General features: G+C 41.6%; 5 protein-coding genes and 1 non-coding gene across 6 annotated transcripts; 3 read left to right on the top strand and 3 right to left on the bottom strand.

Annotated features, from left to right (window-relative positions):
• Positions 1 to 2,762: 2,762 nt before the first annotated feature.
• Positions 2,763 to 4,472, top strand: LOC126755858 (uncharacterized). The gene has a single exon (XM_050468576.1). It carries the CDS (start codon positions 2,763 to 2,765, stop codon positions 4,470 to 4,472), a length of 1,710 nt encoding a protein of 569 aa, XP_050324533.1.
• A 4,818-nt stretch (positions 4,473 to 9,290) lies between these two features.
• Positions 9,291 to 13,326, bottom strand: LOC126755030 (uncharacterized). The gene is given in 2 exon segments (XM_050467297.1): positions 9,291 to 9,471; positions 9,533 to 13,326. A coding segment is annotated over 1 exon segment (1,245 nt). The 5' UTR covers positions 13,271 to 13,326; the 3' UTR covers positions 9,291 to 9,471; positions 9,533 to 12,025.
• On the top strand, positions 9,534 to 11,381 carry LOC126755857 (uncharacterized). The gene has a single exon (XM_050468575.1). The coding sequence runs from the start codon at positions 9,534 to 9,536 to the stop codon at positions 11,379 to 11,381; it is 1,848 nt and encodes a 615-aa protein (XP_050324532.1).
• A 2,236-nt stretch (positions 13,327 to 15,562) lies between the features above and the next one.
• On the bottom strand, positions 15,563 to 17,902 carry LOC126755289 (uncharacterized). The gene has a single exon (XM_050467750.1). It carries the CDS (start codon positions 17,653 to 17,655, stop codon positions 15,769 to 15,771), a length of 1,887 nt encoding a protein of 628 aa, XP_050323707.1. The 5' UTR covers positions 17,656 to 17,902; the 3' UTR covers positions 15,563 to 15,768.
• Positions 17,903 to 21,382: 3,480 nt separating this feature from the next.
• Positions 21,383 to 21,454, bottom strand: Trnah-gug (transfer RNA histidin (anticodon GUG)). Its single transcript has one exon. It is a non-coding gene; the product is annotated as a tRNA-His (tRNA).
• Positions 21,455 to 25,611: 4,157 nt separating this feature from the next.
• Positions 25,612 to 27,454, top strand: LOC126755856 (uncharacterized). The gene is made up of 2 exons (XM_050468574.1): positions 25,612 to 26,826; positions 26,891 to 27,454. The coding sequence occupies exons 1-2, from the start codon at positions 25,612 to 25,614 to the stop codon at positions 27,452 to 27,454; spliced, it is 1,779 nt and encodes a 592-aa protein (XP_050324531.1).
• Positions 27,455 to 27,722: the final 268 nt, after the last annotated feature.

Here is a 27,722-nt window from a genome sequence, read left to right as displayed (position 1 = left end):
TACTAAGTCCAAGTGGAATAGTTATCGTTTAAGATGCCTACGATTGACGCGAATTTTAATAGACTCTGCGGCTTCACTATACCTCCTAAAGTGTATCATAGTCTTGCCAATGTGGGACCAGTGCACAAGAGATACTTCATTGTTTCCCTGGTGTCCCATATTGTGGGCCCGTGCCGCTACCAGACAATGACCAGTTAGTATTCATGTTCCATCTTTTCCTATGTTTCCATTGAACCTTTCTGTCCCAGTTGATTTAAATCATATATAATACTTTGGATAGTGAAAGATGTAGTCGGTGTTTGCCCAACCGCCATTATCTACCGAGCTATGCCCGAGGTTCTATATGTAAATTCTCCTGCAGCCAGTAGTCGCCCGCTGATTTTGCTGCGCAGTTTTCAGCGAAGAGTCTATAGGTTGCAGATTTGGTATCAGTTCAAGAGCCGCCGTTGGAGTTGTTCTTAAAGCTCCCGTTATGCACAGCGCATCGCGTCTCTGAACCCTTTCCATTGGCTTCCGGTAGAACCAGTGCATAAGAGACAGAGAGAGAGAGCGCCCAGGTTGTGTCGAGCGTCTGCCTACACGCATATAAAGCATTGCTGGCTTTCCTCACTCTTTCTTCCACGTTGTGTTTCGACAGTTTGCTGTCCAAGACTACTCCAAGGTACTTGGTGCGGACCTTGAGAGAGAGTTGTGTCTCATTTATAGAAGGGAGGAAATTTGTGCTTTCTTGTGAATACAAGCAAATCCGTCTTCTCCGTGTTCAACCCTAGACCCTCTTTCGATCCCCAGCTCTATATAGTATTGAGAGTAGTGGTCATAATACTGCTAATAGTCTGTAGACACCTACCCGTTATTAAGATGGCAATGTCCTCCGCATATGCCACAATGCAGGCTGATGAGGTATTTTTCAGTAAGGAGCTCTCCGTCAGGGAGATGTCCATTCACTCCGACATCGGAACGGCAATATAAGCACTGAGCTCACTAATTATGCGCTCAAAGCTGGTAAAGGAGTGTATGTCCTCACAAGAAAAAGCATCCAGCTACTTCATCAACGGACTCGTTTGGATACCTGGTCATAGCAGAATCGACAGAAACTGCAAAGCCGATGTCTTAATCAGAGGGCGCATTCTTGCCCCGCTCACAGCGGAATGGGACTGAGTTGGATTTCCATTGTCATGTTGCGTTCTAGCGATGGTCGATGACCCGCTCCTGTGCGACTGCACAGCAGATCTTTTGATCTATTTGCTCTTAGCAAAGCTCATCTTGCCGAAGTCAAAGGGGTTCTTAGTGGACATTAGCCAATAGGCATGCGGTAAGGTTGGAATCACATCTAAAACACTGGAGACGTGTTAATGAATTTTCTTGTGCTGGAATCTGGTACTACAGATAACCATATTTCGGGACCTGCCGAACTCGATCAGCCTCAACCCTTTTGGGCATGTTTCATCATAGAGGCTGAATTTACCGACCGTTGTGCGAAAGATACCTTCTTTGCCCGCCCCGTCGTTAAAGTCGCCAAGCACGATTTTGACATTGTGGCGGGGGCAGTTCTCTTAGGTGCGCTCCAAGCGCTCATAGATGGCATATTTGATCACATCGTTCTTCTCTCAGCAATATGTTGAAGAGCTACGCTTTGATGCGGATTATGGCTAGACATTTATCCACCGGGGTGAATGCCAGGACTCGGCGACGGAGTCTCTCTCCCACCATCATCGTTAGCACACCGAATTTGCGCTCTTTTATATGACCACTGTATTAAATGCCACAAGGATCTACTCGTCTCAGTCATTGGCCCGTCCATCGCACTTTTTGGACGGCGGTGATGTCAGCCTTAATTTTTACGAGCACATGAACCAGTTGGGCAGTGAAACCTTCGCATTTAAGGGACCGCACATTCCAGCTGCATGCATTTAAATCATAGTCATTATTACGTTTGCTGTGGTCGTCTACAAAAGAGGGGTTTCTCTTCCGTGGCTGTTTGTTCCTTTTCATTGGGGGCGTTTTTTACGTGGTACCACGCGGGTCCCAAATCCAGCGCACAACCATAAGGAGAGATGGTTCGCCTCAATTTAGCTCGCCTTCGAACGGATATTCTTTGTCTACCCAGAGGATACTTGATTTAAGGCCGCAAGTCCTGAGCTGCTTGAGCCACATGCAAAAGAATCATTTTAGGCCACTACCAATGGCGCTCAAAGAACTTTCCTCACTAGCGTGAACTTCTACACATGGCTTCATCCACCAGTACCAGCTTAGTTGGAATTATAACGGAAGAAGATAAAGCGTCCACATCTATCATCTGTTTTAATGACGTCACTTTAGCGTTCAATAATAATTATCCATACTCTGTACAGACCTAACCAAAGGTCTTCATTAACGCATGTAATTACATTACGACTGCTGTTTTGTAAAGTTTATGCAATTCTCATCACAATTATATAATTTTATTATCATTTAGTGTCATTGGCCCCTCTTACACAAACAATATCAACCGAACGCTGGCAACTCAACAAATAAAAAATATGACTAGTCTCTAATGGACCGCTTATTTTTCTAAAAATATCCGCTGTAAGTTCACTATGAAAAATAATTATTCAAATATACGCTTCAGTTCAATTCTGTAGTCTAAAAGTGGTGGATCAGCGATGCAACTGAATTTCGTAAAACGTATACTCTGCGTGGGCTTGATATGCCTACAACTACCGCTGTCAGTGCGAGCCTGGGATGTGGACTTCAACATAAACTTGCTTTGCAAATTCGGTAAGATGGTAAAAATGCAAGAGCTCATTTGGTATGTTAGCGAGCACTTGGATACGGCGAACAGCGTTGGCGTGCAGGAGCTCATAAAAACAGTAGACGAGTGCTTGGGTCTCACGCAGATGGTCATGAGTAACCGCACCGATCTACGCTTAACACAGACGAGCCTAAAGAAGGAGTCAATAAATGTGGTTTTTTGCACTGCGCCGCATGATCCCATATTGCATGTGCACGATCTTATGCTACTAGGACGTCACAACCGCTTCAGCCTGCTCATTATGGTGAATATGGTGGATGGCTTTCAGGTCGCGGAGCAAGTGTTGTTAGGCTTGTTTAAGAGTAATTTCGAAAACGTTTTACTATATTACTACAGCAGCAACGGGACCAACGAGCTTTTTGGCTATCTTTACTATCCGAAGTTTCATTATATAAATTTCACAAATATTTTCGAGATGATAAGTGACGGGTTACAAAAGCAAATAAGTGGTGGCATAGACTTACAGGGCTACAAATTATATACACCGTTGGGTCAGAGCCTACCACATGTTTTCAGTTATAAGAATAGACGTTCACAAACCATCTGGAGTGGCCCAGGCTATGAACTGTTGAAGTTATTTGCGGACTACTGCAATGCCTCCTTAGTAAGCTACGAAATGCCGAAAGATCGACTGGGCGGCAACATAATCGATATGAAGGCGGCGCTGGATCTCATACGCCACAAAAAAGTGGATGTAATGGCACACGCTTATGCTTTATACAAGGCGGACGACAAGCTTGGCAAGAGTTACCCGCTGATGGTGGTGCGTTGGTGTCTCATGGTGCCCCTTTGCAATAGCATCTCAACTATGTACTACCCAATACAACCATTCGACGAACTAGTCTGGCTTGGCATTATTTTTACATTTGTAGCGCTGCTGCTGTTAAGATACCTCTGGTGCTGTTGGCTGGGCACCAATTTGAGCGACAGTATTTTGGAGTCTGTCTGCATGAGTATTGGCTTATCTACGCCGGGTGGTATTGTCACGCCCTCGGTGTTAAATTTCTTCAGTTTTGCCTGTATTTTCTTTTATGGTTTCTTTTTGACTGCCAATTATACCTCCTTGTTGGGCAGCATACTTACGGTCACAATATTTCATGAACAAATCAATACTATGGATGACCTGATTGCGTCGAATACATCCGTGATGATTATCGATTATGAGATGGAATTTCTACTATCCGAAGGTGCTGAATTGCCAGCGAACTTCACACGTTTGTTGCTGCCAGTAGACCCGGCCACTTTTAACCAACATCAGGTGCAGTTGAATACAAGTTTTGCCTATTTTATTACTGAGGAGAAGTGGCAGATTCTGAATTCGCAGCAACAGGGTCTCAAACAACGTATCTTCAAGCTCTCCGACATTTGTTTTGGTTCCTACCATTTAAGCTATCCAGTGCAGCCGAATTGGCCTTTGCAACGAAATCTCGCATTTTATATCTATCGTATACATTCTTCGGGTCTGTTCGGTCACTTCATGAGGTCAGCCTTTGATTGTGCGGTGCATGCGGGAATCGTTAAACGCATGGCAGACTCTCCAGAGTTCAAAACGGCTGGCATGCAACACTTGTTTGTTGTGTTTTCAATGCTGTTAGTCATGCTGACCGCTAGCGTTCTGATTTTTGTTGTAGAGCTGGTGACTTACAGACTAAGCAGACGTCGTGGAATTGCAGTTCAGTAAATCACATAAATCACCTAAAGATTTCATTGTTTTTAAACTCGATGTTTCAATTTTGTGTAATAAATGTGCGTATCGTCTTTATTAGAAGCTTATATGATTTCTCAGTGCAAAAGGTGAAGAATGTGTGTGGTGTTTTTACTAGAAGCTTATATGATTTCTCGGTGAAGAAGTTATCCGAGCCTTCATACTTTACATGCCAACCACAATGGGAAGAACTAGTTGGTATTAGTCTGGATATGCCTTACATCCACCGTTAGCTTTCATTGGAGCTAGAAACCTCTAATAAAGAAGAAGAAGATAATGACAAAACTTTCTAGTTCAGCAGACTCCTCATAACAAAGTCAGTCCTTCCCAAGCGCTTGATATTCATTCAGGAAAGCTTAGAATAAATTCAAACGAAATATTCCACTGCTTACTTGGTAAGCAGCTCCATCTTATCTTAAATGCCCCAATAACATATAGATTTGTGATCCACATCATTTAAATGACATCATTACCTAGTTCTCGAGATTAATATGAGCTTCACTACAACCGAACCGAATCCATAATACTATTCACAAATAAAAAAGTTTTCTATGCAAGAAATTGATTTTGAGTTCAGTTCATATGGCAGCCGTATGCTTCAGTGCTAAGATATCCGCGGTACCGACAAATGAGGCGCTTCTTGGGGAGAAAAGAGTGTTTGCGAACTATTAGATCTATATCTTCAAAACTGAGTACCGACGGACATGGTAATCTCGACTCAGCTTGTCATGCTGACTATTTCTATATAAACTGTGATCTATTTCGAGGTTTCCTACTTTTTTAAAGAAAAACACCGAAACTTCAAATTTAATGGAAAATGTTTATTATCATTCGGAAGAACATTCTTTGGCATTTATTTTTTTTTAATTATCCCTTTCAAATCTAGGCCACGGCTACGTCTCAGATGGTCCATCCGTTGAGTCCAATTTTCGATGACTCATTCGAGCATTTCGACTGGTAACTGGCGAATGACAAGCGTGATGTTTTGCTCCAAGGCCTAAATCGAAGCGGGATTGTCCGCATAGACTTTAGACTTTACATATCCCCACAGGGAAAAAGTCTAACGGTGTAATATCACACGATCTTGGTGGCCAATCGACCGTCCCAAAACGTGAAATTATCTACTCACCGAAACTTTTTCTCAATAAAACCATTGATTGATGCAATGTGTGGGAACTGGAGCCGTTTTGTGGTAACCAAATGTCGCCAAGATCACGAGCTTTAATTTCAAGCATCAAATAGTCGGCTTTCATGGCGTGATAGCGGACGCCATTGACGGTTACGTTCTCAACGGCATCTTTTTTTTGAAGAAATCGATGATTCCACCGACCCACAAAATTAATCCAACCCTTGTTTTTCTGGATGAAATGACAGCTCTTGAATCTCTTCAGTCTGCACTAGGTCCCAAATGCGACAATTTCGCTTGTTTACTTACCCATTGAGCCAGAAATGGATCTCATCGCTGAACAAAATTTAGCTCGATCTTCTTGGAACATTTCAAGAGCCCATGTAGCGAAGCGATGTCGCTTGGAAAGTTCGAGCTCTTCAGTTCTTGCACAAACTGTATTTTGTACGCTTTCAAATAAGGATCTCGACGTAATATGCGCCAAGTCGTTCCATGCGTCAGTCCGAGTTCCTGCGAAGGGCCCCAAATCGACTCTCCACGGTCTTCGAGTACACTATCAGCTACGGCTGCTATATTTTCTTCACTGCGTACTGGACGTGGTCTATTCGGTTGAATATTATCCAATAATGAATGCTGGATCTCAGGATGGGTGATGGTGTTGCGAATAGCACACTAAGTTGGCCGATTATGTTGACCATAAGTTAAGCGAAGCGTGCGAAACACATTCTTTACAGAACGTGAATTTTTCTAGGAAAGTTGAACGCTTTGTAAACGTTGTTTCCACGGTGAAATGCCAAACAATACTGCACAAAAATAACATGACAGCTTGACACGACTCACGCGTGACCTGTCAAAAGAGGTTATTGAAAGAAGTACCCCTACCTGGATCTCCCGTTATCAATATTATAGGGCCGGCAACGTTTGCTTCTGGGTGTTACAAGGTATCTGTCAAAATTAGGTATATAACTGCTCACGGTATAAAATTCACTTCATGCCAATTGGAAACTACCGCCGCCCACGACAGTTGCCTTTACATAACCGGAACGCATCCTGAGTTATATCCGATTAAGGATTATCAACAAGATAGAACTGTATGGCGATTAGTCTAGTCCGGTACAATAACAAAAAACACTTCAAACAACAACAATATCAGCAGTCATCTAAAAAAGGTATAATTTTTATCGCATGCGAGAATTTTTAATCTAACTTATCTGTATCAACATATGTCAACTACATGTAAGACTGCAAAAACACTAGTGGGCGTTACTATAGATATGCATGTATGCGTATATTACATAAGTATATGTAAGTAAGCCACATAAAGAGCGAATATCAGGCAAGCGGTATCACATTGAGTTAACAGTTGAATGACAGTTACTTTTAATTTCGCCAGCAATTTGACAAGACAATTTCGAATAAGTGACACATGTGCGAAGGCGAGTGAAATATTAATAAATTTGTGAATGACATTTTACGCATTTTCATTTAAAATACTTGTATAATGCAAAAGCATTTGTGTAAGCAAAAATAGTTTTCTATTCGGTCAAAAAGTGCTGAAGAATGCTGGCAATAAAGAAGAGCGCATTGGGATTTGACACTTTCAATCAAAACCAGCTGTTACAGTTGTTTATGACTATAACAGCAGAGGATATGTTAAATGTTCGAAAAATAAAGAAGTGAGATGTTAAAAGTTCAGTTTACAGAGTAGCATTAATTGAATGCCAATAAGCAGGAGTGGTCGTCCGTGGCTGTTGTTGTGAAGGCTTAACAATTAACTTTAGGTATTCGCTTGTCGGTATTCGTTGGGTCTTCATTAGGTGAGGTAATGACTTAACAATTTTATTATTAATTATTTATGGTTATGGATAAATAAGTTCTTGAAAAGACGCAACGCCGTCACAGGCCTTCGCATACAAAATGTGACAAATCCCAAATGCGACTCTCGTTAATTATTCCAACTTGTTGACGAGGCGTCCAAACTTGGCGTTATGCTTTCACTGCCATTCAGCAAGCTAGAGAATTATTTAATTTTACTATGCTCTGGGCATCGGCTACTAGATCTCCTCTGGGGGTTCTACAAAAGTATGCTCCGGTCTTGAAACATTCTGTTAGTCGCCACATTTTTTCGTAGAATTTTCGATTGTGGTCGATCGTAACGTTGCGAGGTAGGCAGTTTGTTTTCTCTTCGCTGCAACACGGCACTCCTCGTCGTACCAACTGTTCTTTTGCTTTTTTCGAAAACCAATGGCTTCGGTTGCAGCTGTACGTTTGAAATGCCGTTTGCCTTATACCGAGTTGTTCGAGTGCTCTCTCAGATCAAGTGCAACGTGAAAATCATTCGACTCTCTGTTGTGATTGCAGCTTCTCGACGTGGAACCTTCATTGTGATTATTGACGTGCGTTGTATGCTGCAAATTTGAATTTTTCTATGCTAGAATCTAGTACTACAGATAACCATAGTCGATCAGCCTCAACCCAAAGATACTTCCTGGCCCACCCTGGCGTTATAGTCGCCAAGTACGATTTTGACATCGTCGCGGGGGCAGCTCTCATAGGTGCAACTTTGGTCATATCGTTCTTATCTTCCATCGGGACGTGGTCGCAAATCAGCGATATGTTGCAGAACTTCGTTTTGATGCGGATTGTAGCTAAACGTTCATCTACCGGGGTGAACGACAGTACTCGGCGACGGAGGACCCAGGGCACATACATACCTGTGGAGGGGATGTTTCATCTTCTCACTTCAGCTCGCCTTCAAACGGATGTTCTTTGGCTACTCAGAAGATACTTGGTCTAGAACCGGAAGTCGTGAGCTGCTTGAGCCATATGTAGTTGCTACTATAAGTTAAAAAGTACTAACAGTGAAGAGATACTATGCCGACGGTACTATGAGTTTCCAGGTTGTCAAAGCTAAGCATTCGATTTTACGGATATGACTATCAACAGTTAAGCCTTGATGCTTTGCTTGACAACAAGTGAGTTTTTTTTTTTGGAGAACTTAACGAGAGTTATGTTACTCATCATCTGCTCCAATTGGTATAAGTTCTTGAAAAAAAAATTAAACTCTTGTCGAGTGTTTCTAAATCGAGACGGTCAGCCACCCCAAAAATGTTTGCCCTCACGAAATATTTCAGTGGTTTTCCCCTTAAACTAGGTGTGGTACAAATAAAGAGCACCTTCTTTCTTAGATACTTGTCAAAAGCGACTATAAGTTTTATGAGGAGCGTATTTATGGATTCGGCTTTAACCTGGAAAGCAGACGTTTCGGCAATCCCGCTCTTATGTCGAAGAAACACTTATAGCGGTCTTATAGCATTAAACCAGCAGCAACATGTTTTTTGGGAACGAAGAATTCTTATTAAGTTGGGACAATAAATAGGTGATATCGATGCATACAGAGCTAAGGAAACCAGATCTACCTTACTTTTGGTCTAAAATCTTATACCAGAAGTTGGAAGTTACCAGTGCAGTTCCAGGCAGTTAAGGTGCTTCTTAAGCAGTACTTTTTGAGACAAGGCTACCTGCTTCTAACCTCCATTTGCCGTTGACAGACTATCAATTAACTTTAGTTATTCGCTTGTCAGTATTCGTTGGGGCTTGTAGAACAAAAAATAGATACGTAAGTTTTCATTAATGACTTAACAATTTTATTAGTATTTATGGTTATGGATAAGTTCTTGAAAAAACGCAAAGTCGTCTCGGGTCATCGCATACAAAATGTGACAAATCCCAAATGAGATTCTCGTTAATTATTCCAACTTGTTGACAAGGCGGTCAAGCTTGTATTCCCTATTGGTTGATGTGAAGTTTTGTCGTACAAAATGTGTATTCCTTTTGCCTTTAAAAGGGCTGAAAGTGAAATTGGAACTATTAATTCTCAGAAATAAGTGAAGCTTTGTGGATTACTTACGATGAAATTGAATATCGCTGAACTGCGGGTCTTTTGGCTGAGCTTGGTCTGCTTCAGCACATTGCAGCCGGCGCAATCTTGGGATGTGGAATATATTCTAAAAATACTGTGCAAATTGGGTAAGACATTTCATATGCAAGAGATCATTTGGTACGTGAGCGAAAGTATAGATGCAACCAATAGCGTCGACGTAGAAGAGCTCATCATATCGTTGGATAAATGTTTGGGCTTTACACAGACAGTGATAACCAACAATACCGATATACGCTTAATAAAAACGGAAAATAGGAAAAACGGACTGAACGTAGTCTTCTGTACCGCAGCAGATGATCCCATAATAGAAGTCTATGATCGCACAGCACTCGGCCGTCACATGTATTTCGGCTTAATGATAATGATGAATATCGTGGAGGACTTTAGCGTGGCGGAGCAGCTATTGCTAGAGCTGCATGTGCGTAATTTCCTAAGTACTATGCTATATTACTACAGCAGCAACCGAACCAATGAGCTCTTTGCTTATTCCTTGTATCCGGAATATCACTTAGAAAATCGTTCCAACTTTTTGGAATATGTAACGGAAACTTTTAAGAAAGTGGTGGCTGGTGGCGTAGATATGCTAGGCTATAAGTTATACACACCACTACGCCAGGATTTACCACATGTCTTCAGTTATAAGAATAGTACAGGACAAACCAACTGGCGTGGTTCAGCTTATAACTTGTTGAAGTTGTTTACGGACTACGGTAATGCCTCCTTAGTAAGGTATGAAATGCCGAAAGATCATCTCGGTGGCAATGTAGTTGATATGAAGGCGGCGCTGGATCTCATACGCAGCAAGAAAGTCGACATATTGGCTCACGCTTATGCTCTGTTCAAAGAGGATGACGAGCTTGGTAAGAGTTATCCGCTGATGGTGGTGCGTTGGTGTCTCATGGTGCCCATTTGGAATAGCGTCTCAACAATGTACTATCCACTGGAGCCTTTCGATGATCTTGTTTGGTTTATTATTGTTGGCGTCTTTTTTGCTTTGGTGAGTGTCAAGTGTCTGTGGTGCTGTTGGCAGAGCACCCATCAGTTAGCCAAACGTTTAAGCGATACCGTTTTGGAATGTTTCTGCTTGAGCATTGGCATTGGCACGCCGAACTATTTCGGCGCACCGACTTTGTTGGATTTCCTCATTTTCACCACCATCTACTTCTATGGTTTCTTTCTCACCGCCAACTACACCTCATTGTTGGGCAGCATTTTTACCGTAACTTTATTTCGCGCACAAATTAACACCATGGATGACCTGATTGAGACGAATATTTCCGTAATGATTATCGATTACGAATTGGAATTTCTACTCTCCGAAGGTGATGAATTACCAGCAAACTTTTCACGTTTGCTACTGCCAGTAGACCCGGCCACTTTCGCTCAACATCAGTTGCAGTTGAATACAAGTTTTGCCTATTTTATTACGGAGGAGAAGTGGAATTTTCTGGCACTACAGCAGAAGTATCTGAAACGGCGTCTCTTCAAGTTCACCGACATCTGCTTTGGTTCCTATCACTTAGCCTATCCACTGCAACCGGATTCGTTTTTGTATCGCAATCTCGAGTATTTTATCTATCGTATGCATTCGTCGGGTATGTTGGGTCACTATCAGAGCACAGCCTTCGATTATGCGGTGCATGCGAGACTTGTGCGGCGTTTGGCGGACAATACGGAGTTCACGTCTGCGGGCATGCAACACTTACTAGTAATCTTTTTACTGCTGCTGACCATGTGTTGTATTAGTTTTTGTGTTTTCGTCGGAGAGCTAATAAATGTTCGACTGTTGAAGTGCCGCTCACATAGGCATCAGTGAAGATTGTCATTGTTATAAAATTATTAAATGTAATAGTATTGTTTAAATACTTATTTTGCCACACAATAAATAAATTTTGATTTTTTTTTTGGTTATGTTTTCAAGTTATTATTTTCTTGTAGTCTTCTTTGTTGATAAATGTGTATTGTTTTTTTTTACTTGACTTGAACGCAGAACAATGCTGTGCGTACTCTTTTTGCCTCGCAGTTAGTAAGAGACTCTCTATAAGCAATGAGCAAAGCTGGGCGCTCATTGGCCTGCTGTTGGTAAGAGACTCTCTGTTAACAATGAGCAATGCTTTGCCCCCATTGGCTCGCTGTTGGTAAGAGACTCTCTGTAAGAAGTATATGAATTTGAGTATAGTATACTTATACACTTAGTACACTAAGTCTAAGCACATAGTGAAAGTGACGGGGAAACACTAACAAAAAAAAAGCGTTAATGAGCTTTTTCCTTTCTTTCTCTTCTCTATCCATAATCGTAACTTTGCTGGGTACATTGTAAATTAAGTAATATTAAATTTTCTAGATACCATTGGTGAATTTAGTAGCTTCATAATTTAGTGTTGCACAGTTAGTGTTATCAAATCTAAGTTGATTTTAATTTTAGAAAATAATTTACATAAGTCCTCATAATACGCGCTGCTAATACACGAAGCGATGGTATTCCACCGGTTTGACGCTGTAATGTTTATAGATGTAATATTCGATGGCGAATACCAATGAGCTTAAAAGCAGACCTGACGCCAAGACGATCCACGCAATTGTAAAGAAACGCAAATTTAAAGATTCTACCGGATAGGTGTCGGTAAATATTTGTGCATACTTAGCACGTACAGCTTCATTGAATGCGCGCTCCTCCCATTGACCCCAAAGACCCGACTCGCGTACAATTAAAATAAATAAATTGAGCGTCTCAAACCAAACGGCATCGCTTTGCATTGGTATAGCCTTGAAGACAGTGCCAAAACAGATCTTTGAGAGATGAAAATATGGTTGTATGAGTATGCGTTGTTGACGATTTAGAAAATTCCATTGATCCTCTGTTACCACATAAGCGTAATTGCGATTCAATTTGTCTAAGACATCCTGAAACTCCTGTCATGGCAGCTCACGCAGTAGACGCGACAGCGCGAGTATGTGCTCAACACTATTATGCTTAATCTCCGCAAAGTCACTCAATGTGATTAGCACATTAATATCAGCGTTCAGTAGATCGTCGACCGTGTTGATGGGCGGCACAAAGACGGGCTTCATATTATAGGCGGTCAAGTAGGGCGCATGATAGGCGGCCACTATAAAGCCGAATACGAAGAGTAACATATAGAAGAAGAGTACGCGTATGTGTGCATTCTTTAACTGTACATTCATATTCGAGCTAAACATTATGATCGCGCTGCTGTGCAGTATATTACGTGTGATTGAACGCGTTGGCTTCGTGGCATTGGTCGGATATTCGATGTAACGCATAAGTATGGCTATGTAGAAGATGCCAAAAAGTAGACACCCATAAATATAGCGTCCGAAAGGCCATACGATATACCAATACTTCGGCAACTCATCTTCCAGCGGCACCATTATACAGTTCTTCACCCAATTAAGTGGATAACTAAATTGTACATTAAGCTTCACATGATTGACCAGCGTTGCGCCATTCATCGCCAGGTTATACTCGCCGTTATGTATGCGCTCGTAGATCTCCGAGTAGTTTTCACTTAAATCACGATTGATTTCCAAGAACATTTGATGTCGGTTGGCGAAATTCCAGATGGTCTGCGCGTACGGTCCGAAGAGCGTAGAATCGCTGATATTTTCGCCGCTGCGTACGAAGGCACGTGGCACGTCATCGTAGAAGGGTGTACGCAATATTGTTTTGACCTCTAAAGGCATCGCTGCACTGGTCGCCTCTCGATTTGCGCGGCAAATCACTTCAGCCTTTGCTGCTGGTAGTCATCAATAGCACTGTTTTGAGACTCAACGGCGTCGCCGACTTTATATAGTCACCGAAAATGTGCTCTCCTGAGGTAGCGCGCTAATGAAGGACATTTTTGCAAAACTGCAAATTATCATTATGGGTGTGCGCTTTGTACTATATATGGAGACATAGTTGTCATACTATGTTTACGCTTTGCATGTGTCAACCTGATGAAGTTGACCGATTGAAATCGAAGCGGCAATTAAGATCGCCAATCGATTGGGCCTGTGCCGCGTGACAAAAAGGTCATTAGAAGCGTGCAATTTTTTTGTTGCAGTTCATTAAAGCGAAATGTGATTGCAAGCATACTTGAACTGCACTTCAGTTGGGTAGGAGTGAACAGAAAGTGATTAAAAGTGTTTAGGCATTCACTGGGGTCTTTAAAAGTTGAAGGTTATGAAAAATAAAAAAAGTGCCAAACAAGTCATATGCTAGTCTTTAGAAATGGTGTCGTAGTCGAAACTCTTCTCTATGTCTGGTGTAGTGTAGAGTGTTTCTTCTATAGGGATAGCTTTCAAACCAGCTGTCAAAGTTATCATCAAGTTTGACATTTACAAGCAAAGGTCATAATAGGCCGTTTAGATATTAGCAAAGTATGCTTATACGAAATGTGAATAGTCCTGAAGAGTTTTTTTATACTTCTTTGCATTTTGTAAAAACATTTTTGGTTCGATTTGTATGGTTCAGGTCTAAACTACAGCTAATGGTGAACGCTACAGAGAAGGACTTCTCATCCTTTTGGTTTTGTAAGTGAGACATGGTGCTAAATGGTTCCCGTAAACTAAATATCGCATAAAACTATCATTTTATTGAGCTAAAAATCTGCTTACTAAATCCTATTAAGACTTGTGTCTGTCAATTGGGCAGCTGGATCAAGTTATTTGACTGCTTTGGGCTATATATTGTACGGATACATCAAGTAATTACACCAGGAAGCTATGCGGATCTACTAGCCTACTTGGATAGCAACAAACTCTGTGTTATGAATGAAAAGTTGGAAGAATTGGCGAAAAATTTTTCCGACGAAATAGTCTTCAAAAGACACAGTCGCGATAATCATATGACTGAAATCGTTTGAATCGGTTACAAAAAGTCTTCTATACGTACTTGACCTTGTACCAACTCTGAACTATACCGCAGGTCTCGATATAGTCTCTGAATTCAAGGTCTCAGCATAGTAAGGTCTTATCGTATAACAATCCACATTTGTTTTTGCAACAGAAACAGCTATAAGATCTCGTACAGCTCATCGTTAAATCGACTGCGGTATTCGCCGTTGCCAAAGCGCTATACACCATAAATCTTCCGTAGAACCTTTCTCTCGAAAACTCGTTACGGCGGCTCATCAGATGTTGTTATCGTCCATGCCTCTGTACCATACAGTAAGACGGGAATAATGAGTGACTTATAGAGTTTGGTCTTTGTTCATCGAGAAAGGACTTTACTTCTCAATTACCAAAGTTGGCTTGTCTGAAACCTTGTTTGGTATCGAACGGCGCGGAGAGGTCCGTTGCTGACGGGACTTTTGGTATTGATTAACGTCAGTTTACACAGCCGTATTAGTTTTGCGGGGATACTAAATTCAGAAATAGTGGGATAAAGCTCCTTTTCAGTTTTTGATTTTCCAGGCCTAAAGCTATACTGATAAGGTCCAATCAATTTGTTGGCAGTGGGCTTTAATCTTTGACACCAGGAACTACGCTCGATAGAACCTTTTATGCGATGTTGAGGAGGCTTATCCCACGGTAGTTGACGAAGATTGTGGGCTCTATCTTTTTGTGGATTGGGCAGAGCACGCTTAAATTCCAATCGTCGGGCTTGCTTTCGTCCGACCATATTCTACAAAGAAGCTGATGCATGCTCCTTATCAGGTCTTCGCCGAAGCATTTGAATAGTTCGGCCGCCAATCGATCAGCCCCGCCGCTTTGTTGATCTTCAGACGGGTAAGTGCTATTCGAACTTCTTCATGGTCGGGCAATGGAACGCCCGCTCCATCGACATGTCTATAGCTACTCCTGTTAATTTGACTAGGACCTAGCTTCTTTAAAATCCAAAAGGACCATTATTATCTATTTGATGACCCTTTTAAATCAAACAGGAGCATTCCTAAAAACAGAAGTCTGAAATAACCTTACTATAACCCAAACAATACACTGAACCTAACCGATTTCTAAATTAATCAATCTCACGCAACAAGAAAAGTCGTATTAACCATTTCATAGTTTTATTAAAGTAAGATATATGTGTACATATATATTTAATAATTATTATATTTTAATGCAGAAGCTGTTGAGGAATCGTGAAGTTTTACCATTATAGCTAATTTCTCCGCGATACTCCGTAAAATTTAATTCAACAAATAAAGCAGCACGAGCTTTAAGAAGAGCAATGCTGTGCTCTCATTGGCTAACAACTATTTTTTAATACACTCTGCGGTACTCAAACGTGAGAGCAGAGCGTTTTTTGGTGGAATTATGCCCACCCTGACTCTATGCCCTAAACGCTCTAGCAAAAAAACCAGCAAACTCACAGCATACATTGTCAGGAGCATGAGAAATACGACGATCAAATGTTGCATGCCAGCCGAAGTGTACTCCGCGTTTTGAGCCAAACGCTTCACGAGACCTGCATGTACCGCATAATCGAAGGCAGTGCGCTCGTAGTGCTCCATCAAGCCTGAAGAATGCATACGAAACGTATAGTACTCTAAACTGCGATAGAAGAGCGAATCGCGTTGCATGGGAAAGGCAAGAAAGAATGTACCAAAGCAAATGTTGCTGAACTTGAAGAAGCCCGGCTTCAGATACTGTTGCTGCAAATCGAGAAAGTGCCACTTCTCCTCAGTCACAAAGTACGCGTAGTTCGTGTTGAAGCTGTATTGATGTTTTATGAATGTTGCCGAATCCACCGGTTGGATGAGACGTGAGAAGTTCGAAGGCAACGCCAGACCACCGGAATGCAGAAACTCCAATTCATAATCGATTATCAGCACAGAAAGATTAGCGGCTATAAGATCATCCATTGTGTTGAATTGCGCGCGAAACGAAGTCACCGTCAATATGCTGCCCAACAATGAGGTGTAGTTGGCGGTGAGAAAGAACCCGTAGAAGAAAAATGTGGTAAATATGAAAAAATCCAAAGCGCTCGGTGCCGCCATCAAGCTGGGTGCGCTTATGCCCGTACTCAAGCAGAAACTACGCAAAATGCCATCACTTAAACGCGTCGCCAACTCATGTGTGCCCTGCAGTAGGCAACATAAGGTTTGCACCAATAGCAAGGCACCAAAAACCACAACAATACACAACCAAGTAAGCTCATCGAATGGTTCCAATGGATAAAATATGGTGGTAACACTATTCCAAATTGGCACCATGAGACACCAACGGACCACGCCAATAGGATAGCTCAAGCTAATGATGTCGTCTTCATAGAATAAGGCATAGGCATGCGCTAGAAAAGTAATCTCATCGTGACGTAACAAATCCATGGCGGCCTTCATGTCGATGACATTGCCACCCAAACGATCTTTCGGCATTTCATAGCTCACCAACGTCGCATTAATATAGTCCGTAAAGAGTTTGAGCAAACTGAAGGAGCTACCCTGCCAACTAGATACTTTGCTGGACGCGTCTGGCGCATGAAATACACCTGGTAAATCCTGTCGCAGTGGCGTACATATTTGATAACCCATAGTATCCAAACCGCCCGCTAAGAAGCGCGTATAATCGGCTGATAATTCATCAAGGTAATTGGTACGATCCACAATCTCAAAACGCGGAAATACAGTATAACCGTAAATTTGATTACGTCCATCAACGCTGACATAATACAACATGGGGCTTTGAAATTTACGCCGACGGAGATCTTGTAAAAATCGCACTACAACGCCGAAATCCGTTATGCTATTGAGCATAATGACAAAACTGAAGGTGTTGTGACGACTGCGTAGCGCGTAATCGTGTGCGTCCATGATGCTATCGTCGGGACCGCTCGTAAAAACTATAGACAATATAGTTTTCTTCAGTTCCGTTGTGATAAACGGCTTGTCGTTGCGGTGCGTCAACACCGTCTGCGTCAGCTTGAGTTCGGCGTCGAACTCCACTATAAATTCCTCTATATCAACGTATATGGCCTTGCTCAATTGTTCGCTAATAAACCAAGCGATTTCCTGTGGTTGTACGAATGGCATCATTGGCAAAATGAAGTCTTTGATGTACGCGCGATCCCAGCTTTGCGCTGCCGTGCTGCGGTAAAGTAACGCCAGCTGAATGACGAGCAGTAGCTGATGTGTTGTAGACATTTCGCGCTTACTTTGGACTTCGATATGAGTTACAACAGCACAGGATATGCTCTCAGCTATGTGTTTACGCTTGGAATAAACAACTGAGGTTTACAGATTGTCTGTAAGCGCTCTTAAACGTTTGCGTTGTAATTTTGCACGTCATAACTTTTGTTGCATTGGAACTTATTCGTGACCGCCGGCAATTAGTTGCGAAAATAAACATGGGTTTACTGAATGCTGACAAATGCGATTAAAGCAGATAAGTGTCTCCGTCTTATCAGCGTGTAACTATTTAATTCTGGTGGCGGTGTGTCATTCACTTTCGTCCTAGCTCGAAACGTCGCCCTTAAATGTGAGCGCTTGGAGGCCATAGTTTAGTACCATTGGAAGATCTATAACTTGTCAAGCAACTAATACCGAATTTCTGCTCAACGCCTGGTTATACTGATAAGCACTGCCGTCGGACCACGTGCTGGTAAGAAAATCTTCTCCTGTAGGTCTGAATCCGACTTTTCCAACCTTGGCCGCTTCCGATCCAGTTTACGTACGTTAGTTGAAAGCACACCATAGCTGGTAGCAATAATTGCATCCATTTTCGCGTTAGAATTAGAGCGCGGAGTTGGTGCTCATCGGCATTCATAATCCACCAAACGAATCCCGAAACTTTTTAATCTTAAAGGATATCCATCGTAAGTTCATATCGAAAAGTAGTAGCCGCTCTATGGTAGACATTTTGCCAGCTCGTCATACAACCAACTTTACAACTGTAACCGGCCGCATTTTGCACTGCACTCAAGCGTCATCCGCGGCGTCTCTTTATATAGTTGTAGAGTTCAGCTACGTGACGCCACACCGTTTTGTAAAACCACAAGTCAACAACAGTTATAACACTTTGAATGTTTGTTTAAAATATTTGTATTTACACTTTGCATGTGTAAACTGAAGTTGGCCGATTGCTATCGAAGCGGTAATTACAGGTAAGTTCGCCACACGATTTGGGTTGTCTAGTGAGCAGACCAAGTGAAGTGTCGGCTGTCAAATGTGGATTAGTGCTCTACAAGTGGGCTCAGCTAAACAATTGAGCCATATACGTACTAATGACCGCGTTGGTTCTTTTTATTTCCATAAGGTAACCTTTAACAACCAGGATCTTCTCGATACGAAGCTGATACAATATTTGGTTTAGTCGACATAATTGTATCGCTCAACCAAGAAAGAGAGTTTGTTTAAAATATCTTAAGGTACGACCTCACACATTTTGGTTGTTCTTTTCGATGTAAAGCTCAAAGCTGTAAAGCACACATAAAGAGATCTGAGTTCTACGCAAAAGTTAGGTTGAGTAGGCAGCTTAGAAGTATAGTAAGTGTTTAGCAAATTTCTTCGAACGTCAAGGTATAAGTTAGAACTTCAACAACTTCAGCCATCCATGGGACGAAATTAGGCGTAAACGGTCAGTCGTGGCAGCCTTGACTATCTGTCATTAATACATTTTTCAATACATACAATTACTTTACACGACGAATTTGGTCCATGCAATTTTTATTCTTTCTAATATCTAATAGTAATGATCTATTCTAATGATCTAGGTCGATTAAGGGGACCCTAACTTTTCAAAAATATTTAATATTATTTAAAAGTAATAGTTAAGTGACTTCAGCCTAACAATTCTTAAAGTGAAAACAATGAAAACAATGCCGCAGAAACCTTCTAAACTTTAAACTCCACTCCGATGATTCTAGTGGAGGGCTTGTAGTATGTAACCTGAACCTCAATTTTCACCTTATAACCTTGTTTGCTTTTATTACCTTCGTCGAACTTACGAAGTACTGAGCTATTCGAAGGTCCAGAGAAAAAAGCTAATTTTATAGATTTTAAAAGCTTTAAAAGCGGAGAACAAATGAAAAAAGTTGATATTTTCAGTAACGGAGGATATGTTTAATATAAAAATGTTGAAATTTTCGTTCTGAAACCAGAGCGACTACCTACTATTGGGTTCTTATAAAGCCTGATCCATTTCGAGGTTCACTTCTTTTTTAAAGGAAAAACACAGATGCTTACAATTTAATGGGGAATGTTTATTATCAACCAGTATAAACATCAACTACAATGTCAGCCTGGAAATCCAACGTAGGATAACTCTTGGCAACAGGTGCTACTTTGGACTGAGTAGACAATTGAGAAGCAAAGTCCTCTCTCGACGAACAAAAACCAAACTCTATAAGTCGCTCATAATTCCCGTCCTGCTATATGGTGCAGAGGCTTGGACGATGACAACAGCTGATAAGTCGACGTTGCGAGTTTTCGAGAGAAAAGTTTTGCCATAGATTTATGGTCCTTTGCGCGTTGGCCACGTCAAATATCGCATTCGATGGAACGATGAGCTGTATGAGATATATGACGACATTGACATAGTTCAGTGAATTAAAAGACAGCGGCTACGCTGGCTAGGTCATGTTGTCCGGATGCACGAAAACACTCCAGCTCTGAAAGTATTCGACGTAGAACCCGCCGGGGGAAGCAGAGGAAGGGGAAGACCTCCACTCCGTTGGAAGGACCAGGTGGAGAAGGACCTGGCTTCGCTTGGAATATCCAATTAGCGCCACGTAGCGAAAAGAAGAAACGACTGGCGCCCTGTTGTTAACTCGACTATAATAGCGTAAGCGGTGTCTACGCCAATAAAGAAGAATAATGTTTATTATCAATCGAAGGAACATTATTTGTCTTATATTTTTTGAAGATTATCTCTTTCAAATGTTGGCGTGGCTCCGTCTCAGCTGATCCAACCGTTGAGTCCAATTTTCGATGACTCGTTCGACTGATAACTGGCGAATGGCATGCGCGATGTTTTGCTCCAAGGACTGAACCGCAGTGTGGAGACCAAACCGTTATTTTTTACTGAACAAAATTAGGCTCGAAAACGTCGAACTTCTTCGAACTTTTCAAGACCTCTAGATCAAAGCAAAGTTCTTGGGAAGATCGAGCGGCTTCAGTTCTTGCACAATCTGTATTTTGAAAGGTTTCAATTTAAGATTTCGACGTAAAATCCGTCAAGCCGCTCGATACGTCAGTTCGAGTTGCTGTGAACGACGCCGAATCGACTCTCCACGGTCTTTGTGTACATTCTCCGTTATAGCTGTCATATTTTTTTCACTGCGTACTGGACGTGGTCTATTCGGTCGAATATTAACCCATAATGAATGCTGGGTCTCAAAATGGGTTATGGTGTTGCGAATATTACGCTCAGTAGATCGATTATGTTGACCATAAGTTGAGCGAAGCGCGCGAAACACATTCTTTACAGAACATGAATTTTCGTAATAAAGTGGAACGATTTGTAAACTTTGTTCAGGCGTAAGTCTCTCCATGATAAAATACCAACCACAATATGGGACAAAAATAACAAGACAGCTTGACACGACTCACGCGTGATCTGTCAAAAAAATGGCTATTGAAAAAAGTACTTCTACTTGGATCACACTTTAAGTTCTAGGGCCTTTCAAAATTGGCGAGCTGTATGTATGTATGTATATAGTTTTTTTTATGTTTATATGCTTTATTATGATTTATATGCTGTTAGTGGAATCTTAGAATTTATAATAATATATTTAGAATTTATATGTTTTTTTATCTCTTTGGTTTTTACCACTCTTAAAAAAATATTTCAAACAAAAAATTGTGAAAAAATTAAAAAAAAAAATAATTAAAAAAATGCTTTCATCCGTGACAATGTCTCATGTGAGAGCATTGCCGTGACCAGGATTCGAACCTGGGTTACTACGGCCACAACGTAGGGTCCTAACCACTAGACGATCACGGCTATTGAAAGCTTGTTGAATTGTCGGTCAAATAACTAATATAAACACAGAAGACAAATAAATCAACAAGGTTGAGCACAAAGTAGCTGTTATACTCAGCAACACAAACATACTCGTGTATGTTTATGTGTATGTATATGTATAGAAGCGTTAGCTAGCGATAAGCATTTGATTTGGTGGAGGAAATAGTTGTTCGATGCTAAGCAAAAGCTACAAAAACAACTGCAATAAAATACGAAAGAGCAGTGCATAAAGAGTAAGAGAGATTGTAGAAAGAAAGTATACACATACCTACATACATACATGCCTATTTATATACATGTGTTGCTATGTATGTATATATGTAAATAAATGCGCTGGTTTAAACAGCTGATTATCTGATACGATTATTCGCCGATACCGCAAATAGCATACAACAACAATAAATAAATAATAAAAATCACAGATGAAAGAAAGATAAAAAGAAAAGTACCATGAAGGGTAAGAAATGTATATACGAAGTGTACATATGTATGTATATTTATATGCAGTCAAATATGTTTATATGTACATACATACATACATATGTACTAATGTACATGCGTTCTATATTCTTCAATTCCGTGAATACTAAATAAAAGGTGGGCAACCGTTTTGAGTTCAATCTTCTGTCTATACATTTCCAGCTCAGAACCTCGAGAAATTTTGTTCTTTTTCAAATTTAAATGAAATTTTTGAAGGCTTCACCGATAGGAAACTTTTTCTTGAAAACTTTTTCATTACAGCGGTTGTCAAGTTGCATAATTTTTTATTAGGTTAGGTTAATTGTTGATTTTTTCTCCAGGCTGGACAAGGAAGCACAGAAAATGGGTCTGGCAGTGAACGAGGGCAAAACGAAATATCTCCTGTCATCAAACAAACAGTCGTCGCACTCGCGACTAGGCTCTCACGTCACTGTTAAAAGTCATAAATTTGAAGTTGTAGATAATTTCGTCTATCTTGGAACCAGCGTAAACACCACCAACAATGTCAGCCTGGAAATCCAACGTAGGATAACTCTTGCCAACAGGTGCTACTTCGGACTGAGTAGGCAATTGAGAAGCAAAGTCCTCTCTCGACGAACAAAAACCAAACTCTATAAGTCGCTCATAATTCCCGTCCTGCTATATGGTGCAGAGGCTTGGGCGATGACAACAACCGATGAGTCGACGTTACGAGTTTTCGAGAGAAAAATTCTGCGAAAGATTTATGGTCCTTTGCGTATTGGCCACGGCGAATATCGCATTCGATGGAACGATGAGCTGTACGAGATATACGACGACATTGACATACTTAGTTCAGCGAATTAAAAGACAGCGGCTACGCTGGCTAGGTCATGTTGTCCGTATGAATGAAAACACTCCAGCTCTGGTAATATTCGACGCAGTACCCGGCGGGAGAAGCAGAGGAGTACAAAGAACTCCTCTCCGTTAGACAGACAAGGTGGAGAAGGACCTGGCTTTGGAATATCCAATTGGCGCCACGTAGCGAAAAGAAGAAACGACTGGCGCGCTGTTGTCAATTAAGAAGAAGAAGAGGTTAATTTAGTTTGGTATGCCAATGAACTACGGATAGATCAGGTCCTTTTGCAATACCGGTTGGAGTGCCGCTACGAAGTCCATGAGGAGTAGTCATTCTTTATGATGTCTGGGCTTCACACGAATTTCAAAAGATTCTGTGGTCTCACTATCGAAAGCTTTGCTACTGTCTCATACCTTGAGGCCTCCAAATGTTTGATGCGTTGCGTTGCCAATGGGGGAAAGTGCACAAGATAAGCTCAATTGTTTCCCTGGGGCTTTGCTCTTGACAAAATGTCGCATCAAAATAAACATTAGCGCTTAGGCGATTCTTATCATGAGTGGGTTTCCAAAAAAGAAGTTCCATTAAATTTTGTGTGCGGAATCCAAGTTCTGGTGCTGAAACTTTCAAAATGGTGGAAAAGGTCTTCGGTGATAATTGTTTGTCGCAAGCAAGTGCTTTTGATTATTACAAATTATTTAAAGAGGGCCGAGAACGCGTTGACGACGAAGCAGAACGTCCAGGACGGCCATCAAAATTAACTGATGAACAACACGTCAAAAAAATAGAGGAATTGATGCCTGATATTCGTCGATTAACAGCCAGCGAGGGTGTATAACGTAATGCCGACAATCAAAATCTCGAAATTTAGAATCCCGACACTCAAAATACCGACAAATCAAAATACCGACAAATCAAAACACCGACAAATCACAATACCGACGAATTAAGAAAAGGTGGCGTTCTTCGTTCGAGGCCCTGCGGCCTTCGACCTCCGGCCACGAACACGTTCAGGATCATAACCCTTAGTCGGCAGAATTCTCTTTCTGTGCTTCGATAGAAATAAGGGCGGACAAGATAAAATATTTTTCACATGTCGGCATTTTGGTTTGTCGGTGTTTTGATTTGTCGGTATTTTGATTTGGCTGCATATTTAAATTTTGTCGGTACTTTGATGTGTCGGCATTTTGAATTTCGATATTTTAAGTGTATCCCAGTCAGCGATCTTACTGGCATCGTTGAAATATCGCACGGATCAGTGAAAACCATTTTGAGAGCTCATTTAGGTCTAAGAAAAATGAAAGCACGATTGGTTTCAAAATAACTTAATTTTTTTTTCAAAATATAGCCACGCGTTAACATTTGTAAAATAATGCTTTCTGATTACCGGGATGTCATGAAACGTAAGTATTATTACAGGCGATGAGTCTTGGATCTAAGCTTACGATCCAGAAACAGACCATCAGTCGACCGAATATCGTGGCAAAGGTGAGCCGAAGCCGAAAAAAATACGTGACAGCAGTAAAAATCAATGTTATGTTGACAGTTTTCTTCGATTATCGTGGTAAGGTGCACACTGACTTTCTTCCGATCGGCCAAACAGTCAATTTATTCGCTATTCGCAAACAGAGGACAGAATTATGGCCGAAAAATCTGGGTTTTTGCTCCACGATAATGCACGGTCGCATACTGCATTGATTCTTCGAGAGTTTTTCGCCAAATGTTCAACTAATATCGTGCCTCAACCATCGCATTAACCTGATTCAGCTCCCTGTGACTTCTGGCTATTTAGCAAACTCAAACAACCGCTCCGGGGAAACCGTTTTGAGTCAATTGAAGACATTAAGTGTGAATCGCTACGCGCATTGAAGGCTATTCCGCAAATTGGCTTTAACAATTGTTTCGAGGCTTGGAAAAAACGTTGGCAGAAGTGCTTTGGGACCAAGGAGGATTTCTTTGAGTGGGACGACATGGATTTTAAAGAATAAATTAAGAATTTTAAAAATATGAAATGAAGATGATATGAATATTTTCGCCAAATTTTCAACTAATATCGTGCCTCAACCATTGCATTCTCCTGATTTAGCTCCGTGTGACTTTTGGCTATTTAGCAAACTCAAACGACCGCTCCAGGAATATCGTTTTGAGTCAATTGAAGACATTAAACGTGAATCGCTGGGCACATCGCAGACTTTTCCGGAAATTGACTGTAACAACTGTTTCGAGGCTTGGAAAAAACTTTGGCAGAAGTGCTTTGGGACCAAGGAGGATTACTTTGAGTGGGACGACATAGATTTTAAAGAATAAATTAAGAATTTTAAAAATATGAACCAAGCCTTACTACAAGTATTTTTTGCTCATAGCAGCGTATCGCTCACTAGAAATTAGCCCTTTAAATTCGAAACATTACTCTCCGTCATGCTTTTGAAAAGCAAACAGTTTTAGGTTGACAAATATTTACCTATGTGCCCTCAAAGGAGGCGGTTTGCTGAAACAATTTTATTTTTATATATTATTATACAAATTGCATGTCAACAGTTGGGACCTTACTCGATGCTAGGGCACTGCGAGCACTATCGGTGGAAAGGTTAAAAATTCAAATACACATTTCCAGCGACAGTTAGTGAGATAGTAACTTTATTAGCGGCAACAATGTGAAAATTACCTAATGAGCTTAGGGCTTGATTGATTAAATTTAATTGCAATCAAGCAGGTTAATACGCTTATTACATTTAGCGCTTGCAGAGCGTGTAAATTAACGGAAAATAAAGTAGTTTCCAGTCGCGGCGGAACAGTATAAAACCGGCGTTGCCTGCGCGGCGGCCATTAGTACTCCTACAGGATGTTGACGCCGTTGGCTACGCTACTGCTCTGCACTTTGCCGTTAGGCGCTTGCAACAACACCAATTTGGTTGGCTCAAGTTTCGACGCGGTGTTAGGGCGCACTTTACGGTACCATCACATAGCAAATGTGGCAATATTTATAGGCGACAAAGATGAGCACCAAACTGCGCGCAACGCTATACTTGACAGCTTGGAAAGACAACTGCCGGCGCCGCGTTATATCTTCACTGCCGCTGACACGTCCAGGCCGCCGGGCAATACCTTACGTCATCACATAGCGAACGATGCGCTCAGCGTTGTGTTATGTGCCGCGTCCGCGGATCACATTTGGCGCGTGGTCGATCAGCGTTTGCGTAAGCTACGGCGCACAAAGCTCATTGTAGTGGCGACGAGTACGTCACTTGAACCATTGGACGTGTTTGCCAAACTCTGGCAATTACAATTCTTACATGTCGTGCTGCTGTGCAACAATACCGTTTACCGTTACACGCCATTTCCGCAGATACATGTGTATCAGGTGCATAATCGCAGCGCCGATCTCTTTCCACCAGCGCCGACCAATCTGCAAGGCTATACGCTCTCCACGCCCGCCGAGAACGATTTGCCGCGCATATTCTTTGTGCGCCAACAGCGTGATAATGCGACCAAGATACGCGGTTTTGCCTATCAGATTTTTGTGAATTTCGTGCGTCGCATGAATATGACGTTGCGCATCAGTAATCCCAATCAGGTGCACGACATTACGAGCAGCGTCAATATGAGCACTATAGTGCAAGAAATCGCCAAACAGAAATTGGAGATATCCATACATCCGTATACGAGCATTCGGGAGCATCAGGGCATCATGAGTTATCCGATCTTCAAGTTGGAGTGCTGTCTCATTGTGCCGGTACAGAATGAGATACCGCGTTGCTTGTATCCCGTGCGTCCGCTCAAATTAGGTAGTTGGCTGGTGATATTCGCCGCTGTGGTCTATATCTCAGTGATGCTGGCGTGGACAAGTCCGTGTGTGCCGCGTGAAGCGCCATTTCTAACTAAACTCTCGCGCACTTTTCTCGAGAGCATAGCTCAAGTGGTCTTTTTGCCGTCGACCTATCCGAGTCATCAGCCATCGATGCGCTATTTGTTGGTGTACCTACAGTTGGCGCTTTTCGGCTTTCTGCTCACCAGTTGGTATAATAATTTGCTTAGCAGCTTCTTCACTACCGTGCTGGTGGGCGAACAATTGGACACCTTCGAATCGTTGATCGAGGCACAGCTACCCATACTAACTAAAGTTCCACGAGATCGATATGGTGTTGGAGCAAGTGCCACCGGAGCTGGTACTGAAAGTGAAGCAATTAATTGTCGGCTCGAATTCGAGCGTGCAAATGGCGCATCTATTAAATTTTAACAACTCCTACGCCTATCCGGTCACTGAGGAGCGTTGGACTTTTCTCTCACTACAGGAACAGTATGCAAATAAGCCGATTAATCGGTTTTCGAAAATCTGTTTGGGTAGCCCATGTATAGGTTATCCGATGCGTCTGGATTCACATCTAGAGGAACCGCTAACACACTTTATATTGGACGTGCAGATGGCTGGCTTGGATTTTTACTGGTTGCGGTCGGACTTTAAAGATGCTCTGCTAGCCGGTTACGTGAAGCTGGTCAATAATGTGTTCCCCTTTAAGGCCTTGGACTTGTATACGCTCTACGCAGCTTGGGTTGTGCTGATTGCTGGGCTGAGTATAGCGTCCTTTGTGTTTTTATTGGAGATACGTGGCGTTTGCGGAAGAAAAGTGTCGAGAAGTGAACGAAGTACAGAGCAGTGGTTTAGTGGATTGAACCGCGTTGAATAAAAGTACCCGTAACGGTTGCTTAGACTAACAAAACCGTTCAAGATTTGTAATTTTTTAGTTCATAATATTAATTATAAAAATAATTAGAATATATAACAGTTTTCACATTAATGGATTTCAATAATATGAAGTACAAAGCATGTGCTGAGTATAATAAAAATTAATCGAACAACTCTTTTAAACTTCATAGAGAGAAGTGGCATAGTCGTGGAGTAAAAAAATATCTACAGGGTTTGTCCGGAAAGTAATAGACTGTACTTCAGAGCGT

Source organism: Bactrocera neohumeralis, chromosome 4, assembly GCF_024586455.1.
Source record: "Bactrocera neohumeralis isolate Rockhampton chromosome 4, APGP_CSIRO_Bneo_wtdbg2-racon-allhic-juicebox.fasta_v2, whole genome shotgun sequence".
NCBI classification, from domain to species: domain Eukaryota; kingdom Metazoa; phylum Arthropoda; class Insecta; order Diptera; family Tephritidae; genus Bactrocera; species Bactrocera neohumeralis.
Note: the sequence above shows the minus strand (reverse complement) of the source record. Positions and strands in the feature narration are given on the sequence as shown.